The sequence below is a fragment of the Macaca nemestrina genome, chromosome 3 (assembly GCF_043159975.1).
Source record: "Macaca nemestrina isolate mMacNem1 chromosome 3, mMacNem.hap1, whole genome shotgun sequence".
Lineage (NCBI taxonomy): Eukaryota > Metazoa > Chordata > Mammalia > Primates > Cercopithecidae > Macaca > Macaca nemestrina.
In genome coordinates this window covers 133,596,983-133,618,236 of record NC_092127.1, presented here as the reverse complement: position 1 = coordinate 133,618,236, position 21,254 = coordinate 133,596,983, and the positions used below count along the sequence as shown (strand labels likewise).

General features: G+C 40.9%; 1 protein-coding gene and 1 long non-coding RNA gene across 7 annotated transcripts in view; one reads left to right on the top strand and one right to left on the bottom strand.

The window, feature by feature from the left end:
* The window catches only part of LOC105477327 (MOB kinase activator 1B), an 84,456-nt gene that overhangs the window by 48,272 nt on the left and 14,930 nt on the right, over positions 1-21,254 (bottom strand). Inside the window, exon 1 of one of the 6 annotated variants that reach the window (XM_071093490.1) lies at positions 9,554-16,264. The exons of the other annotated variants lie outside the window; for them this stretch is intronic. Within the exon in view, the coding sequence (XP_070949591.1) occupies positions 9,554-9,780 (227 nt within the window). The 5' untranslated portion in view covers positions 9,781-16,264. Of the gene's footprint in view, positions 1-9,553; positions 16,265-21,254 lie in introns of those variants that run through there. 6 annotated transcript variants of the gene reach the window in all.
* LOC139362390 (uncharacterized) lies at positions 17,759-19,728 on the top strand. The gene is made up of 3 exons (XR_011621213.1): positions 17,759-17,817; positions 19,047-19,148; positions 19,642-19,728. It is a non-coding gene; the product is annotated as an uncharacterized lncRNA (long non-coding RNA).

The following is a 21,254-nucleotide window of genomic DNA, read 5'->3' as shown; positions in this document are numbered from 1 at the left end:
ACCATTGCACTCCACCTTGGGTGACAAAGTGAGACTCCATCTCAAAAAAAAAAAGAGATGGGAAAGCAGAAAAAAAAAAATTAAGGACCAGTCAAGAAGCCTAATATCCAAGATACAGAAAATTCGGAAAGAGAAAGTGTTTTATCAATAAATCAGGACATTTTCCTAGAACTGAAAATGCTCTTTCAGACTAAAAGAGAACCCACAACAGTGCATGAAACTAGACCCACACCAGAGGATGCCATCATGAATTTAGAAAAAGTTACAAAGGTAAGACCTTAAAATAATCCAGAAAAAAAAAAAGGAAGTCCCATACAAAAGATCGGAAATAAAAAAATCAATAAAAAAGTATTAGAGGCTGGGCAAGGTGGCTCACGCCTGTAATCCCAGCACTTTGGGAAGCTAAGGCAGGAGGATCACCAGAAGACAGGAGTTTGAGATCAGCCTGGCCAATATGGTAAAACCCTGTCTCCACTAAAAATACAAAAATTAGTGAGGTGTGGTGGTGGGAGCCTGTAATCCCCAGTGACTTGTGAGGCTGAGGCAGGAGAATAGCTTGAACCTGGGAGGCGGAGGTTGCAGTGAGCTGAGATCGCACCACTACCCTCCAGCCTGGGTGACAGAGCAAGACTCCATCTCAAAAAGAATTTTTTTTTAAACTTAAAAAAAAAAAAAAGAAACCCATTTAGACTTCTGAACAGCAAATGGAACTTTGATCCCAGACAAATTAAAACTAAATTCTGTAGGAAAATTATTTCTACCCTAGAACTCTATACTCCTCTGACATAATGCCAATCAAGTATGAAGGTATGTTAAGGTCTTAAAATATTTACATTCCTTATTGTTTCTACAGTTTTAGAAGATCTGCCTCACCAAAATAAAAAAGTAAACCAAGACATGAGATCAAAGAAACAGGAAATCCAACCCAAGAACTATGTAAGGGGAATCCCTTGGATGAAGGCTAAAAGAGATTCCAAATATGACAGCTATGGTACAGGACTATATAATACCAACAATACAGACTGGAGCAGGTCAAAAAGCTCCAACATAGGCTTGTTCAAAAAGATCAAATGAGCCAGGCACGGTGCCTCATGCCTGTGATGCCAGTGCTTTCAGAGACCAAGGAAGGACAGCTTGAGGCCAGGAGTTCAAGACCAGCCTAGTGTTTTGCTGAAAGTTTTACTTCCTGTTTGGGTTTGAGGATTTGAAAGCAAAAGAAATCACAATATTACACTTAAATGCAGTTCAAAGAAAAGTTTGATTAGCATAGCAAAAGAGTATATTGGTGACTCACGCCTGTAATTCCAGCAATCCCAGCACTTTGGGAGGCTGAGGCGGGCGGATTGCTTGAGCTCAGAAATTCAAGACCAGCCTCGACAACATGGCGAAATCCTGTCAGTACTAAAAATACAAAAATTAGCCAGGCATGGTGGTGCACGTCTATAGTCCCAGCTACTCCAGAGGCTGAGATGGGAGAATCGCCTACGCTCGGGAGGCAGAAGTTGCAGTGAGCAGTCAATGTGCCACTGCACTGCAGCCTAGGCGACAGAGTAAGACCCTGTCTCAAATTAAAAAAAAAAAAAAAGTATAATGGTTAACCTAGCAAAGACTAAAGTGAGAGAAAAGGAAAATACACACACACACACAAACACACACACTCACCAAGTTGGGGAAAATACATTCAGATTAAGCAGTGCTGGGAAGTCCTACAACAGCCATCTGGAGTTCCAATTGAAATGAGTCCGGTCAATGTGTGTTTACTCCACAGGCGACACTTCAGGGTGCAATTGGAGTGTCCCAGCTTATATTGCCAAGCCGCTAGCTGAAATTATCAGCTACGTGCAAATATGCAGCTCTAAAGGTTTAATTCATAATGCTTAATTTTTTACTTTGTGTGTTTTCGGAGGGTCTGAAACCTAGAGAATTAGCCAGATTCCCTAGGTTTGAGAAGGTCCACAGTACACTCCCTTTCTTTTTTGAAGTTTTTCAGGACTGGTGGGTGTTTAATCTCCATGTAGCCCACATGGGGTCATTTGTTGGTCAGAGGCCTAGCATTGCTTCTGAAGGCTGAACAAGAGAAATACAATTTTAAATTCCTTACACCTGGGCAACATAGCAAGCACTCATCTCTACAAAAAATTTCAAAACATTAGTCGGGCATACTGGCATGCACTACACCTGTACTCCCAGCTAGGCAGGAGGATCACTTGAGCCCAGGAGTTGGAGGCTGCAGTGAGCTATGATCTGCCATACTCTAGCCTGGGCAACAGAGACCCAGTCTCTAAAAAGACACATACAATAATAATAATCTTAAAAATTAAAAATAATTTTTTAATTATAAAAAAAGAATTTAAATATGTTTGACGGTTAACTGGGGGCGTATTTGAGGATAAAAGACTTAATGAATACATATGAAATTAAACAAAACAATTACGGAGACAGCATAAAGCTATGCAGAAGAGGAAAAATAAAATTATATTCCAGGCCAGGTGGGGTGGCTCACACCTGTAATCCCAGCACTTTGGCAGGCTAAGACAGGCAAATCACTTGAGGTCAGGAGTTTGAGACAAGTCTGGCCAACATGGTGAAACCCTGTCTCTATTAAAAATACACAAAAATTAGCCAAGCATGGTGGCAGGCACCTGTAATCCCAGCTACTCGGGAGGCTGAGGCAGAAGAATCACTTGAATCTGGAAGGTGGAGGTTGCAGTGAACCAAGATTGCACCACTGCACTCCAGCCTGGGTGACACAGCAAGACTCGGTCTCAAAAGAAAAAAAAAGAAAAATTATATTCCAGTACTTGGCTCAACTGTCCACAGTGTTTACATAATATATATTGAAAAGTTGGCAGAATGGGGCTGGGTGCGGTGGCTCATGCCTGTAATTCCAGCACTTTGGGACACTGAGGCAGGCGAATCACTTGAGGCCAGGAGTTCGAGACCAACCTGGCCAACATGGTGAAACCCCATCTCTACTAAAAACACAAAAATTAGCCGGGCGTATGTGGTACATGCCTGTGATCCCAGCTACTCAGTAGGCTGAGGTAGGAGAATCACTTGAACCCAGGACGCAGAGGTTGCAGTGAGCCAAGATGGTGCCACAGCACTCCAGCCTGGGCAACAGAGCGAGACTTCGCCTTAAAAAAAATACAAATAAATAAATAAATAAATAAATAAAATAAGTTGGCAGAATGAAAAGTATGTATGTGGTATTTGCAAAATAATTTTTTCTTCTTTGTAGACACAAGATCTTTGCCATGTTGGCCAGGCTGGTCTTGAACTCCTGGCCTCAAGTGATCCACCTGCCTCAGCCTCTGAAAGTGTTGGGATTACAGGCGTGAGCCAATGCACCCAGCCATTTGTGGTGACAGAGGAGTGAAACCTTTTTTCCTCCACAATGAGAATTCAATAACTGGCCAGGTGCGGTGGCTCACACCTGTAATCCCAGCACTTTGGGAGGCTGAGATGGGTGGATCACGAGGTCAGGAGTTTGAGACCAGCCTGGCCAACATGGTGAAACCCCATCTCTACTAAAAATACAAAAATTAGCCAGGCATGGTAGCGGGCACCTGTAATCCCAGCTACTTGGGAGGCTGAGGCAAGAGAATCGCTTGAACCCGGGAGATGGAGGTTGCAGTGAGCCGAGATCACGCCACTGCACTCCAGCCTGGGTGACGGAGCGAGACACTGTCTCAAAAAAAAAAAAAAAAAATTCAATAACTAATGACTAAAAATATAGAAATCAAGTAAATATAAACATGTTAGAGATGTGAAATTAAAAATCAAAACAATCAGGTAAAAGACTTCAAAGTAGTTGTATCTCAGAAGCAGAAAAAGAGTTATGGCCGGGCGCAGTGGCTCACGCCTGTAATCCCAGCACTTTGGGAGGCCGAGGCAGGTGGATAATGAGGTCAGGAGATCGAGACCATCCTGGCTAACATGGTGAAACCCTGTCTCTACTAAAAATACAAAAAATTAGCTGGGCATGGTGGCAGGCACCTGTAGTCCCAGCTAATCAGGAGGCTGAGGCAAAGAATGGTGGGAACCTAGCAGGCGGAGCTTGCAGTGAGCCAAGATCGTGCCACTGCACTCCAGCCTAGGCGATAGAGTGAGACGAGTTATTTTTATTACAAGCCCTATAGAACTGTTTGACCCTAAATTAAACTATATACATGAAGAACACTGACAAAAATAAAAAGTTTTTTAAGTTTGAAAGCCTAATTAAAACTAGTTTGAATGCTTAATCAAAATATGGTAAAAAAATGGTTTATATATAGAAATGTTAGTAAACTGCTCTGTCTTTAAAACCTAAATATACTATATAATTGATATGGTTTGGTTTTGTGTCCCTACCCAAATCTCATGTCTTAGTGTTGGAGCAGGGGCCTGGTGGGAGGTAACTGGATCATAGGGATGGACTTCCTGCTTGCTGTTCTTGTGACAGTGATTGTGTTCTCATAAGATCTGGTGGTTTAAAACCGTATAACACTTGCCCCTTTGTTCTCTCTCTCTCCTGTCACCATGTGAAGACCTGCTTGCTTCCTCTTCCCCCTTCTGCCATGATTATTAAGTTTCCTGAGGCCTCCCCAGCCATACCTCCTGTATAGCCTGTGGAATTGTGAGTCAATTAAATCTCTTTTCTTTATAAATTACCCAGTCTCAGGTATTTCTTCACAGCAGTATGAGAGAACAGGCTAATATAGTAGTATAGATATATGATGCAGCATTCTTACAGTATACCATAAATAATAAGTAAGTCAAAACCATCTATACAAATGGAGACTGCTCATTCTAATGGCATCCTAATTAGCTAGTAGCTGGCAGCTGCTACTGCTATCATCCTTAGCGCTATTATCAAAATTGTTCTGAAAACATCCACATTAGAAATACTGCCACATTCAACCAATGTGATATATCAATGGGGCTAAGGAAAACAAAAGACAAAAACATGTATCAGGTTGTTATTTATAAAAGCAACAAGCAGCATGGGGCAGTGGAAAAACACAGACTGATGACTGGAGTCCTATAGCCCTGGAATCACACTGCAACTCCACAATTTAGTGAGAGACTTGATTTACTTCTCAGCCTCTCTAGAACCTTATTTGCCTCATCTACAAAATGGAGAGACCAACATGCTGCAAGAGTTTTCTCAAGGATTAGAAATCAGAAAATAAAATACTAGTGTGATGCCTGGCACAAAGATCAATAAAACCCATTTATTGTTATTATTTAACTCGGGCATTATCTACTTCATGTGGTTTAAAAAAAAAGAAAGAAAAAAACCCCTTGATTTTTGCCATTGGATCACCTAGACTGGAAATGCTGATCTGTCTAGTACTAGTTATGTGATTCCAGATAAGCTATTTAATTGATTGATTGCAATCATTTTGATTGCAAATCATACAATCTGCATGGTAGATGATATGATTTCTCTTATCTGAAAATTAAATTACATGTATAGAAATATAGAGCGCCACTTGGCATACAATCGATATTCAATAATCAATACCAGTTAAATAGATCTGTACCATCTCGTTATCCTTGGTAGCTAGAGGCCTGCTCCACAGATACAGGCTGAGTTATATCTACAAATTGTACATTTTTAACAATAAACTACAAAAAGAGCAGAAAACCAGCTAGGTGCGGTGGCTCACGCCTATAATCCCAGCAGTTTGGAAGGCTGGAGTGGGAGGATCGCTTGAGCCCAGGACTTCGAGACCAACCTGGGCAACACAGTGAGACCACATCTCAACAACAACAAAACTTAGCCAGGCATGGTGCACGTGCCTGTAGTCCCAGCTACTTAGGAGACTGAGATGGGAGGATTGCTTGAGTCCACAAGTTCGAGGCTGCAGTGAACTACGATTGCCCCACTGCACTCCAGTCTGAGAGTGATATCCTGTCTCTAAAAGAGTGGAAAATTTTCTTAATGTCATAAAATTCAAATAAAATAAGACACTTGGAATTCTTGGTAATCAAAATTAGTCTCACCAGAATGTATTGTTGACAAAGTGTGGCCTTAGAAAATCATAAAACCCAAAGCAAATATTTCATCTAAAAACAAAGAGGTCAGACTAGAAATGTTTCCAACCCTAGAAAATCACTAAAGGTAAACTATTTATTCAGAGGTCTGATCTCATTCTGACCAGTTCCACAAGTCAATCATAAATCTTCTCTAACATCTTTAGGAAGAAAGCCTGCATGTTGTCAAATAAAACCTGTTATTTTATGAATAAGAAAAAGAGACACAAAAGTATGATGATTTTGCCCAAATTATAAAAGTTTTGTAACTACCACTACCTTAAGTCCTACCTCTTTTGAGCCTGATTTACAGGGGCCTACACAGTTCTAGACATATTCTTTCAGAATGTAACTGCAAATCATAGGAACACTTGAATTCTTCTACACAACTGAGCCAAAACATTTATTTCATTAAAGCTCATTTCATTCTCCTCTTTCTGTCTGGGAGGCTAAGAGATCTTTCAGATCACCAATGCTTTAAGCATGAGCTTATGGTACCCAAGCACAGGACAACCATGATTTCTCTAAACAAAGTCTAACAAGAGCAGTTAGTGGTTATCAGTATGATGTCAGGAAATGCCCACTGTGAAAGTAATATACAGATGCAATCAAACCTGGGACACAAGGCAGAGAAAGGGCTGTGTTAAAAAAAAAAAAAAAAAAAAAGGTACAATTAAAAACGTTTAAAGAAGTCCCTTTAGTGCTAATACAGTCAACTGCAAAAGTGACATTTCACATTTTTGAGACTTTGCAATGCTTCCCAATACCTAGAATGGGTTTCAACTCCGACCATTTAAACTAAGAGAGGATAACAGAAATAAGTGAAAACCATCAGAGAGAAAAAAAAGAAAAAAATGCATAAAACTAAATGCAAAAATCCTCCCTCTTCCTCTTTTTGAAATAAGTGAAATGCAAGCATAGTTGTCAGACCGCCATTTAAAAAAAGAACAAATTCATTAAGCTACCAGGGTTTCACACATAAAATCATGCAAAGTATTTACTGATTTTACTAACAAAAAAAGGTAAAGAGTGTTCTGAGTTGTCATAACATATAAATTACTCTTAATAATTCAACCTATAAATACTCAAAAACAACAAGCATGCCATAAAAGCATATTCTTCACATGCACTAGCCACTGGACACTACTGTTTACTCATACTTTAGGGAAAGAGTTACTAAAAGAAAAAAACTCTTCATCCTGAAATAACTCAGAAACTAAAAACCCTAGCATGGCTTTCTATCAGACTCCATGAGAAAAGCAATAAATGAATTAAGAGAAGTGAAAAGTAACTTTAAATCTACCCCCAGAATCTAGTCACTTTTATAGCTCCATGTATGCCATCTACCTCCCAAACATGTTTATGTACACTAAATTATCAGTTTGTTGTCTGTAGTAAAATATAAAAAAAAAAAAACTAAGAAACAAGATACACACTTTGAGTTAAATATCTCACTTTGTGAAATCCACCCTTATAGACTATACTATATGCTAATCTTGGGGAAAAAAAAGCATTATTTTTCTAGTGAATTGTTAAAATTTCATTTTAAAAATTTAAATTTTAAATTTTAAAACTTCATTCTAGCCAGGCACGGTGGCTCACGCCTGTAATTCCAACACTTTGGGAAGCTGAGGCAGGTGAATTGCTTAAGCCCAGGACTTCAAGACCACCTGGGCAACATGGGGAGACCCCATCTCTACAAAAAATTTTAAAAATTAGCTTGGGGTGGTGACATGTACCTGTGGTCCCAGCAACTCAGGAGGCTGAGGTAAGAGAATCACCTGAGCCCAGGAGGTAGAGGCCACAATGAGCAGTTGTTGAGCCACTGCACTGTAGACTCAGCCACAGAGCAAGACCTTATCTCCAAAAATAAAATAATAAAATTGGCCAGGTGCGGTGACTCACACCTGTAATCCCTTGGGAGGCCAAGGTGGGCAGATCACTTGAGGTCCTGAGTTCAAGACCAGCCTGGCCAACACGGGAAAATCCCTTCTCTACTAAAAACACAAAAATTAGCCGGGCGTGGTGGTGCACACTTGTAATCCCAGCTACTTGGAAGGCTGAGGCAAGGAGAATCACTTGAACCTGGGAGGTGGAGCTTGCAGTGAGCCAAGATCATGCCATTACACTCCAGCCTGGGTGACAGAGCAAGACTGTCTCAAAAAAAAAAAAAAGAAAGAAAGAAAAAGAAAAAAAGAAATGCAGGGGACAGAAATTATTTGGAAGAACCTTTACTATTATCTTGTTTATCTGGCATTAATTTTAAAAGTCCAAGAAGTTTTCGCAATTCTTTTTCTTAATGATGCAATGACAGTGGGAATGCAGGGAAATGAGCATTCTCATTCCCTGATAGAGGGAACACAATTTACAGGGCACATTGAAAAATAGGAAACTTGTGCCTGGTATATGACAATCCTGTAAAGAAGGCCGCTACAAAACTATGTGACAGAGACACAATAAATAAGGCTGAGTGCAGTGGCTCACGCCTGTAGTATCGGCATTTTGGGAGGCCAAGGTGGGAGGATCACTTGAACCTAGGAGTTCAAGACAAGCCTAGGTGACATAGCGAGACTTCACGTCTATTAAAAAAAAATTGTTTTTAATTTTAAAAATCCAATAAATAGGTATTCTAAACTCTTCTGTGCACAGTAGTCACCTTTTAATACTTTCCCTAAAATCTTTACAAGGGAAAAACATAAGATAGACTGAGGGGAATCACTCATACCCCACCACCCATGATGAAATTCTTGAAAATGTCAGGCCACGTGCAGTGGCTCATGCCTGTAATCCCAGCACTTTGGGAGGCTGAGGCAGGTGGATCACAAGGTCAAGAGTTCAAGACCAGCCTGAACAACATGGTGAAACCCCATCTCTACTAAAAATTAGCCGGGCACTGTGGTACACGCCTGTAATCCCAGCTACTCAGGAGGCTGAAGAAGAATCGCTTGAACCCAGGAGGCAGAGGTTGCAGTGAGCCGAGATAGCACCACTGCACTCCAGCCTGGGCAACGTAGCAAGACTCCATCTCAAAAAAAAAAAAAAATTCTTGAAAATGTCATTGATTAGTCAGGAAAAAAACTGTTACTAAGAGGCACTATGCTAGGTGGTAGAGATTTAAAACAGTTTTTGAAAATGCCCCATCTTCAAAGAGATCATACACATGACAGTAGGGGTAATGCAACGTCTTTTTGGAAAGGGCTATTATAAGGACTATAAAGGGCACTGAAATGGTATCTAACAAATTGGGAAGTGGGCTCAGGCCAGGGAAAATGTTGGCTTCTGAGCTAAAGAAATGGGGGTGGGGAGGAGAAGAGCAGTCCAGCCAGAATAACAGGAACAGCATTTACAAAGGCAGAAAGACGTGGGAGCAAAGCAGGTTGAGAGAAATGCAAATAAAATCGCTGAACACTGTGGGGGAGGGAAACTGGAACAGGAAGGCACAGATGAGGCTGGAGTGGTAAGCAAACATCTGAGGGAGGCCTTCAATGCCTTAGAGTTTTGCAGACCACTTCCAGCCCATTCCAATATCTACCTGAAATGTCCAAGTGAACTGTAGGAAGAGGGTGCACTGAAGGATTCCTGCCACTTCCTTTTCGTATTAAAAACCAAGATGCTCAAGTAGAACAGCAGTGGCAGCAATGCCAAGAACAAGCAGGGCAGGCTCCCGCATCCACACAATAAAAACAGCCTCTGATTAAAATCCGGAAGCACAATTTGGCAAAATTCTTGCTGTTTTGAACAGGTGAATGTACTACACATATTTATAACTGTGGTATTGACAGCATTTTTTTTTTTTGAGACAGATTCTCACTCTGTTGCCCAGGCTGGGATGCAGTGGCATGATCTCAGCTCACTGCAACATCTGCCTCCTCGGTTCAAGCAATTCTCCTGCCTCAGTCTCCCGAGTAGCTAGGATTACAGGCGAGTGCCACCACGCCTGGCTAATTGTTGTATTTTTAGTAGAGACGGGGGTTTCATCATGTTGACCAGGCTGGTCTCAAACTCCTGAACTCAGATGATCTGCCCACCTCAGTCTCCCAAAGTGCTGGGATTACAGGCATGAGCCACCGCGCCCGGCTGACGGCAATTTTTTTTTCTTTATATTCGTAATTGTAGATGAATACAGACTGCAATTATATCACACATACACCCAAAAAAGTTTGCATACTCCATGCAGTATCTTGCAATGCAAGGGTCTTTAATCATCATTAGCCAGAGGACTTAGAGCTAAGAGTTAAAAACAAACATTAAGGAGCACATCTATGTAACACGCTGGTTTCCAGTGCTAAGATTCTTGAGGACAGAGATCACATCTTGTTTATTTCTAAACCCCTTCCTTTCTCCTCCTACCACGCCTAACACTTTGCTTTTATACACAGGAGGTGTTCAATAAATGTTTATTTTATTATGTAATAATGCCATACATTTGTAAGATAGCTAAAAAAAATTGGAATGCACAGTTTATACGCTGGGCTTGGGAATTTCATGAGCGGAGATAATGACAGTGTTTATACAGGACTCTGGTTTATGAAAAGCTTTTCTGGTTTATGAAAAGCTTTCATATACATTCTGTCATTCAAGTCTCACATTAACCCAATGGAAGAAGCATTCGTTACCCTCCAGTAGGCAGAGGAAATAGAAACTAAGAAATTAAGTCATCTGCCCAAGGTCACATAGCTAGTGACAGACCAAAGACTGTGAGTCTCAGGTTTCCTCATTCATAGGCCACTGTTCTCTCCCACGACAATTTTCAGTTAATTTAAAAGAAAAAAAAAAAAAAAAGGCTGTAATCCCAGCACTTGGGAGGCCAAGGTGGACGGACTGCTTGAGCACAGGAGTTCAAGACCAGCCTGGGTAACATGGCAAAAACATCTCTACAAAAAATACAAAAATTATCCAGGCATGGTGGCACACACCTAAAATCCCGGCTACTCAGGAAGCTGAGGTGGAAGGATCACTTGAGCCCAGGAGGTTGAGACTGCAGTGAGGTGAGATGGTACCACTGCATTGCAGCTTGGGTGACAGAGTAAGACCCTGTCACACACACAAAAAAGAAAATTACTGAAAACATACTTGCTAAGCAATGTCCTAATGTGCTGGGAAATAAAACGGTGAACAAACCCTCAGTCCAGGAGGAGAAAACTTAGAATCCAGAAGGAGAAAAAAAGACCTTAAACAAGAAAATAATTGCAAGTATGAAAGGACAGTAAGGGGATCAACACTGAGGCTCCTTTATTGGGAATCTCTCAAAGACAGAACTGGTGTTATATTGAATCCATGGATTTTTCTTATTTACCTTATTTCAAACCATTTAAATTAATATACAGGCATCCACTTTGGAAGGTGCTTTCAAATCACCTAGGGATCTTATTAAAATGCATTATAATCCAATGATTAGGACCTGAAATCCTGCATTTCGAACATACTCCTAAGTGGTGCCAAAGATCCACACTTTGAGAATCTACAGCAGACTTCTCAAGGATTATGGTTATGTAGAGACACTGATCCCCTCAGTCCTAAGAGTACCTTCTGCCACCAGAGGGCCAAGAACAGTTTTTCTTCTGCTACATAAAATGACAGTGGTATTTTTCTTCCTTAATGTTAAGTGATATTTAAAAAAAGGCAAAGACATCACTAACAAGTATAGTTATCCCCTTACAAATACATCCCCACTTGAAAGAAAGCTAAAATCAATAGAGCTCACCAGGCGTGGTGGCTCATGCCTGTAATCCCAGCACTGTGGGAGCCTGAGGAGGGCAGACCACCCAAGGTCAGGCATTCGAGACCAGCCTGGTCAACATGGTGAAACCCTGTCTCTACTAAAAATACAAAAATTAGCCGGGCACACACCTATAAATCTCTGCTGCTTGGGAGGCTGAGGCAGGAGAATCACTTGAACCCAGGAGGTGGAGGCTGCAGTGAGCCCAGATTGAGCCATTGCACTCCAGACTGAGTGACAAAGCACGACTGCGTCTCAAAAAAATAAAAAGAAAAATAAAATAAAATCAATAGAGCTCAACTAAAGCAAATTTTGGTTCCCAAATGTCTAGCTGTTTAAAACTGTAGGTTTTTGGTATAGTTTGTTTCTAACTATAATTAGAAATATAATTTTTTAAAAATGTTGGTTCTTCAACCCAAATGTCCATCAATGATAGACTGGATTAAAAAAATGTGGCACATATACACCATGGAATACTATGCAGCCATAAAAAAGGATGAGTTCATGTCCTTTGCAGGGACATGGATGAAGCTGGAAACCATCATTCTCAGCAAACTATCACAAGGACAGAAAACCAAACACTGCATGTTCTCACTCATAGCTGGGAATTGAACAATGAGATCACTTGGACACAGGGCTGGGAATATCACACACTGGGGCCTGTTGAGGGCTGGGAGAGGGACAGCATTAGGAGAAATACCTAATGTAAATGATGAGTTATGGGTGCAGCAAACCAACATGGCACATGTATTCCTATGTATCAAATCTGCACATTGTGCACATGTACCCTAGAACTTGTATAATTTTTTTTAAAAAAGTTGGTTCTTGATGGCTTGCTATTTTCCAAATGAAACACTTGAGAGGAGCCTGGCACATTCCTCAGCCCCGGGCTCAAAACAAACAAGCCCAATACAAACACATCCCATCCTCCCATCCCACCACATATCGCCATATATCTCTCAAACTTCCTGAGCCCAGTACAAACACATCCCATCCTCCCATCCCACCACATATCGCCATATATCTCTCAAACTTCCTGAGCCCAGTACAAACACCACCTGGAAAAGTCTCCGATAAGGAGGTAGCCGTTCAAAGTTTTACCGAAAGCGCGGGAACCAAAAGAATTCCTTTGTTCCCCTGTAACTTTCAGGCTATAAAAAGCAAACACTCGCATTGTTCGGGGCCCTCTTGTATGCTGTGTAATGGAGGGACCAAGTTCGAACTTGTCGTAAAGATCCTTGCCGCTTGGCTTTGACTCTGGACTCTGGTGGTCTTCTTTGGGGAATAGAGGGTCTGGGCATAACACACTGATGAGGATTAAAGGGCTGAAGAGTCTAAGCCACTGCAGCAGACCTCAAAATATTGCTCTGAATTGGTCTGTTGTCCACTGACTCAAAAGTACAATTCCTAAGAGTTGAAAATAAGACAACTGAGTATTTGGCAGGTATGGAGAAGGGTTAATGACAATGGAATCAGGCATGTGTGAGCAAAAACTATAACCACAGGGAGTTTTTAAACAAAGAGCTATTTCAGTAGTTGAATCTAACACTACAGAGCTCTAGCAAACAAATGGATTCCCTAAACAGCAGGAGGGTTATGCTGTTGCTCATCTGTTTGAAACATGATCCCAAACATCACAAAGTTGCCTTAAAATACCTTTCCCCCTATTGTTTCTATTGAATTACTCTTTATTTACAGAGGTTTACATTTCCACTAAGTTATAGTGTTACCTATTTCTACAAAAGAAGATTTACATAAAAAATATTCCTCCTAATGCCCAATACTATAATACTATAACTACTAAACTATTATCATCAAATTTCAATTTGGGAACAACAAAAAGACTCAGGCAGACAGATACAAGGGTAGCAATAAAAGAAAATTTGACCAGGCAAGGTAGCTCACGCCTATAATCCCAGCACTTTGGGAGTCTGAGGCAGGCAGATCGCTTAAGCCCAGGAGTTGGAGACCAGCCTGGGAAACATGGCAAAACTTCGTCTCTACCAAAAATACAAAATATTGGCCAGGCGTGGTGGTGCGTGCCTGCAGTCCCAGCTACTCAAGGGGCTGAGGTGGGAAGATGGCTTTAGGCCAGGAAGTCAAGGCTGCAGTGAACTGAGGCTGTGCCACTGCACTCCAGCCCTCCAGCCTGGGCAACAGAACAAGACTCTGTCCCAAAAAGGAAAATTCAACCTTTCCATTACAAATAGTAACAATAATGCTACTTGGCTATCAGACACTTAAGACTATGATAGGGTCTGGAGGCAGGGAACATAAAGCCGACTCACACTTCAGCTATGACAGGAAAATCCTCTCCATGGGACATAGGCCAAGTAAATGACTTTGTAACTGTACTTCATCTCGCCATTTACATAGGGTATACTCGAAGTAACTAATGGAATCCTCTAGAGGATATTTAAACGCCCATGAATTCTGTAACAGGGCCCATGAGCCCCTATGCTCAGGCCCGCTCCCACACTGTGGAGTGTACTTTCATTTTCAATAAATCCCGTCATGCCTTCCTTGCTTTGTCTGTGCATTTTGCCCAATTCTCTGTTCAAGACGCCAAGAACCTGGATACCCTCCATCCCTGACATATTTTGGCAAGCCAGCCAGGAGGAGAGGTCAGCCCAAAGGGCTTTATTTTTCTCCTTTCTCCTTTTCCTTTCTGCTCCATACAGGGGAATCTCTCTCTCTTTTCCTTTCCGACTTGGGACCCTTGGTGGGCAGCACCTAAACACAGAGACAACTACATGCTTCTGGCCATGGCCAGTGGAGCTAAGAGGTTTCCATGCGGAGAAGCCTAACTGCCACCTTCCGGTTCGCTTAAGGAACCTGGGTCTTTTTCATTTTTCCTTTCCTTCTTTTTCAGTCTTTCAGCAGCTGTTTATAACTGCCGTGCCCCAAAGGGGGAAGGACCTGTTTTGTCTTTTTTTTTTAATCTTTTCCTCACGTGGTCCCTGATTCCTACATTGGCACAGCTCAGAGAAAACTCACATGTTTCAGACGACTTAAAGCTTCTTTTCTTATGCTAACTACTTCCCTTAACAAACTTAACTGGCTAAGGACAAAAAGGTCCACCTGACATCCAGTTCTTCTCATTACACTTCATGGTTATTCTTAGAAAGTTCACATTAGGCTCTGGAGGGGAAAACCTGCATGTGGCACCGGTGCCCACCTAAGGTCAGAGACATCTGACACACTAAGATCGGACCCCACAGGAGGACGCTCTGGGGCATCCTGTGGACCTCAGCCTCCCCATAGAGGATACTCTTGCAGAGGTTCTGAGGTCTAGAGGTTCTGAGCCCTCCTTAGAATTCTCTCGCAGTTGTAACGCTGCTTGGCCCCAAAACTGTTTGGAATCTGGAGCTTACTGTTTAATGGGAAAGGGGGATGGTGTTGCATGTATCCAGACTTTTGTGCTGCATTCTAAGCAGGGGGCCTGACTAACGTGACGTTCTCCTTTGGTACTGTTTGGCCCCAGTGCTCTTTGGAGTCTGGGGAGGTTTTGCCTTTAATAATCAAACTGCCACGGAGACTGCTTTCCCAGAAATTTTGGTTCACAGCCTTCATTGGATTATCTATCGGAGCAAAGTAGAACTGGCAAGCTTGTATTGCTACCTCATGGCTAAGCTTCCAAGCAACTGGATCTTCGTTTGTATGTATACATGTCTAGATGTATTTATTCATATGTACACTTATTGTTATATGTTGTGTCTACCAAAATTGGCTTATAAGAGTGTTCATAAATTAAGTCTAAACAATTTTCAAGTTCACGTGACTTAAAAGTAAAACTCTACTAAACAAACTAGCTTTAAAATTGTTGGTGGAATAAAAATAGAAATGCCTTCAGAATTGTCAGCATACATTTTGTCTGAATTTTACATTTGTCTTTGCTAGATATTTTTAAATGTCAGTGTTAATTTGAGCTTGCCTCTCATTCTATTCAAAGTCTCACTGGGATAAATGCACATCTGATAGCTTCCTTTGGAAGGACTAATCAGAAACTCAAAAGAATGCAGACATTTGCCTCCCACCTACCTATGATCTGAAAGCCCCCAACCCCCTCCCCACCTCGAGTTGTCCTGACTTTCCAGAACGAACCAATGTTCATTTTATATGTGTTGGTTGATGTCTCGTGTCTCCCTTGCTAAAAGTGAAAATTAAGTACAGCGAATGGGATAAATATTTTAGGTAAACTTTTTGTGTAAATTAAAATCTTAAAAGTTATTTTTGATGCTCATTTAATATCTGGGTCATCTTCAACTAAGAAATGGTTGTGATATGGGGAAATACGTTTCTAAAATTGTGGAATTGTTCTTATCTATAAATGCCCATATCTGATAGTACAGGATTTCTTGCTTTTTAGGGTTTCACTGAAGTTTAGGTTGCTAAGGATAAGAATTTTAGTTAACACGTAATTCTGTATACAAAATGTGCCAGAAAGGATTATTAGTGGAAGAAATAATAATTTTGTCTAATTCAGAAGTTATCTAAAAGTTAGTTCAAATTATAGATTTAAAAGGTTATTTATGAAATAATATAGTAAGGAGTCATTAAGTAGGGGAGAAAGATGTGGGAAAAGTTTAAATAATAAAATATTTTTAAAAATCTGATATAGAATTGAAGACATTAGGCTAATTAACATTTTCATAGTTAAAGCTCTTAGTCTTGATTAAAGTAAAATAAGAAGTACTGTAAAGAAATGCGGGCCAGGCACAGTGACTCACACCTGTAATCCCAGCACTCTGGAGGCCAAGGTGGGTGACTCACGAGGTCAGGAGTTCGAGATCAACCTGGCCAATATGGTGAAACCCTGTCTCTACTAAAAATACAAAAATTAGCCGGGCACAGTGGCACGTGCCTGTAATCCCAGCTACTTGGGAGGTTGAGGCAGGAGAATTGCTTGAACCCAGGAGGCAGAGGTTGCAGTAAGCCGAGATCGCACCACTGCACTCCAGTCTGGGTGACAGAGCAATACTCCGTCTCAGAAAAAAAAAAAAAGGATGCATCAGCAGTTTGCCAATTCTTTTTTTAATATAGTTAAGCCTGAAGCTGGATTTACTGTGGAGCCAAATTTCACACACATGCTTGCATTGCTTCACACTGTTTACTGTTTTGCATGGATAGTGCTGGCACTGGAGTACTTACTGGTCATGTGCCTAACGTGGATTTCTTCATTGCATAGAATGTGAAACAGTATTGGTAAACTAACGGATATTAAATTGTGTATCAGGAATAAAATATTCATTATGTGAGTTTTCTGGGGTCCTAGGTAACACTGTAGGAAAATTTAGGGTTGGTTTCCTGTTTATTTGTTTTTGCTTCTAGTTTTCATTCATTTGCTGTTTATTCTCCTCTGGTTTTGCTTGTGTATGCATATATTTTTAAAAACCACGATTTTTTTAGTTCCTAGTGGAAGGCTTTTATTTGGTTCCGTGAATAGTTATTTTCTTTTTTTTTTTTTTTTTTTTTGAGACGGAGTCTGGCTCTATCACCCAGGCTGGAGTGCAGTGGTGCAATTTCGGCTCACTGCAAGCCATTCTCCTGCCTCAGCCTCCCAAGTAGCTGGGACTACCGGCACCCGCCACCACACCCAGGTATTTTTTTTGTTTTTAGTAGAAACGGAGTTTCACCGTGTTCGCCAGGATGGTCTCAATCTCCCGACCTTGTGATCCACCCGTCTTGGCCTCCCAAAGTGCTGGGATTACAGGCGTAAGCCACCGTGCCTGGCCAGTTATTTTGTTTCTGATGCATTTCTAGCAAGTCATCATTCATTCCATTTATCTGGAATTCCTAAACTACCTTTATCAGGCAGTAGGAATTAATGGAGCACACCAGCTTTTTATCGTTAAACTAACTTTTTGGATTTTAGGCTTCCTAATACTTTAACTGTGTTGAGTATTCTTATAAATAGAATTTGAGTCATATTTATCTTTCTCTGCCTAACTTGCCCCCAAATTTGTAAACTATTTGTGAGTATTCTTAATTCATGGCAATGTGTTTGCCTGCACACAGTCAAGCAGGATCGCTAGGACCACTCAGAGAACTCAGAAAACTGGCATGCTGGCAAAAGGGTAAGAATTTCTTACCAGTCAATCTCTGGCTTCTTTCTCTGTGCAAACTAGTTAAATATAAAGTAAAAGTCACTGTTTATCTCCTCTGTAAAGTTTTAAATTAATTGCTTTAATAATAATAAGCTGGGTGCAGTGGCTCATTCCTGTAATCCCAGCTCTTTGGGAGGCTGAGGCAGGCGGATCATCTGAGGTCAGGAATATGAGACCAGCCTGGACAAGATGGTAAAACCCCATCTCTACTAAAAATACAAAAATTAGCCAGGCGTGATGGGGCACGCCTGTAATCCCAGCTACTCAGGAGGCTGAGGCAGGAAATCGCATGAACCCAGGAGGCAGAGGTGCAGTGAGCAGAGAGAGAGACTCTGTCGAAGGAGAAGGAGAGGAGGAGGAAGCGGAAGAGGAAGAGGAGCTTAAATCAAATATTTTGTCAGAAAAGTGAAAAGCTTAATGTCTTTTATTTAGTTCATGTGACTTGAGTAATTTTTGGGAAATAAGGATGGTTTTAAAGATTATTGGTAAAATATGTCTTCAAAATGTAAATATGTGGTCTAAATTATGTTCAAATATTAGGTTTGTTAGATGCTTTAGGGTCATAAGCTGCTTCATTGGTTTTTGAAAATTGTTTAACTTGCCTGTTTTCCAGCTAGGTAAGCCTGGGGACATGTGGAGTTGGCCATACCCCTAGCTATGACTATATATCAAACCTTACTGAACATAACTCACTAGGTTCTACATTAAAATTAAAATTGCTAAGAGCTGCCATTATAACATGCAATTAAGACTACTAGAAACAGTTTTATAGCTGGGTGCAGTGGCTCACGTCTGCAATCCCAACACTGTGGGAGGCCGAGGCAGGCAGGTCACCTGAGGTCAGGAGTTCCAGACCAGCCTGGCCAACATGTGGAAACCCCGTCCCCACTAAAACTACAAAAATTAGCCTGGTGTGGTGGTGCGCACCTGTAGTCCAGGCTTCTTGGGAGGCTGAGGGAGGAGAATCACTTGAACCCGGAAGGCAGAGGTTGCAGTGAGCCGAGATAGCGCCACTGCACTCCAGCCTGGGCAACAGAGCGAGACTCCATCTCAAAACAACAACAAAAAAAGAAACAGTCTTACATACAATGTGTGTAAGAATAGTAGAATGTGGGGGTTTTTTTGGTAAAAGGTTATAAAAGGTTTTTACTTCTTTAAAATTTCTGAGTCATCATTTTGGCAAAATAAATAATTTACAGGAATCTGGAATTCCAAAAGCAAACTTCAGTTTCAAAATTGTCTTTCCTAATGCCTGGCTTTGTGGATGGATCAGAGGGCCCCCGAAAACATCCCGAAAAAAGGTAAACAGGATTATCTGACATGTTTAGGTACATGGGATTGCCAAAATTACGTTCAATCTTCTTTAGAATATATTTTTGTGAATAATATATGTTCCAAAATTGTATGGGATTTCTAAAATCCCAAAGTCTAAGTCTGGTTATTAAGTTATCATAAACCACAGAAATAACCAAATTTCCTTGTATAAAGCTACTAACCCAAGTAAAACCAAAAAAAATTAAATATCAAGAAGATACTTTGTCCAATTTTCATTTTAAACCAACTGATACTGAAATTGTTTAAGACAGTTTATCAATGCTTGATCCCACATTCCTGGGAAAATAATTAAAGCTTCAGATACATTTGGTCACCTGGTGGGCCACTTAAACATTTTACAAAGGGATTTCATTAAATTGTTATTTTCAATGCGTGTTTTCTGGTTTTATGAAAGTTTTCCCATGCAAGAGGACTGATGTTAAAACAGCAGATTATTATACTATAGTGTATTTTTACCAGGTAAAGAAAGCTTTTTATGGTTTGGATCTCCTGAGAACATCAGAAAAAGACTGTCCTTCCCATCCACACTACAACAAAACTTCGGGACCCTGAACTTTGGGTTCATAATCTCACAACTGAGAGGGCTCCCTCCATACTTTTGGAACTGTGCACCCATTTGAACCCTTGAGGTAAAGCTAACCAAGGAAATTTCTCCCAAGAAAAAGATGACATCCTTGATGTGAACAGTTTTTCCCCAAGTTCAGAGATTAAAACTTCTACTAACATGAAACTCTTATCTTTGAATGTTTTTCTTGCTTATGCATCTATGAACAATAGAAGAGGAAAAGGGGTCTGTTATGTGCACTAATGGGATGTACTTTTATTTTTGAAGGAGTTTGCAGTCAGCCTTATACTTTGATAGATAAAAGATGAAGACCCAATGTAGGTAAGAAACTTTAATGGTACATACATTGCCTCATAATCAGTCAAAAACAAAACACTGGTTCACTACTCTTAAACCATATCATGGGTTAAAGAGAACACTGCCAGGAGGCCTTCACTGTTCTAAAAGGGCATCATTTGTTAGGTCCTTTTCCCATGGTTTAAAGTAAAAGAAGTAGTGATTAGAAATGTATCCCTCATAAGACTCTATAGCAAATTCTACTGTAAAGGCTACAGTTACACAACAGACTTTAAATTCTCTTGTGAAAGTTATAATAGAATTGGCTGAACAGAGAAGTATGTGAATAGCTGCTGGCACTTGTGGCCTATGGAGAAATACATCAGTGGCAGGCCAGGCGCAGTGGCTCATGCCTGTAATCCCAGCAGTTTGAGAGATCAAGGCAGGTGGATTACCTGAGGTCAGGAGTTTGAGACCAGGCTGGCCAACATGGTGAAACCCCATCTCTACTAAAAATACAAAAACTTAACTGGGTGTGGTGGCACATGCCTGTAATCCCAGTCACTTGGGAGGCTGAGGCAGGAGAATTGCTTGAAATCTGGAAGGCAGAGGTTGCAGTGAGCCGAGATCATGCCATTGCACTCCAGCCTGGGCAACACAGCAAGACTCTGTCTCAAAAAAAAAAAGAAAAAAGAAATTCAGTGGCAGGGGATTAACAAAGATTGCTTAGTCAAGTGAGTAAACTCTTTAGTTCATTTTTTGATCTATTTGATTTTAGGATGTTTGTTTTATGGGGATCTTGGGTAAGGAACTCTTGGTATTACCCTCCCAGTAGTCATAATAATAGTCTCTCTGGTGCACTGCATTCTCTCAAAGGTTTTAAATGCTAGCATGCAGCCATCTCTAGAATGTCATATGGTCTCTCTTCAACTGAAATAAGAGCTGAAAGAAATGTGTTACCATGAGGACACCATAACCTATGAATGACGTGCTGAGACCAGAAACCCAAAATAATGGTAACTGAGAGTAATGCTAAGGCCCTAAATTTTGGTCACACGCTCACCTAAGTGAGAACCTGACCAAAAAGGGGGAATTTTTTAAACAAAATTCTGGGAGGCCATTGTTTTGGACTAAGCTCATGCACGAGGCCCCAATAGACCAAACAAAACTAAAATGGAGTCGTCTGTGCTAAGACTTTAAGGAAACACACAGATTCTAGAATAGACCAGGT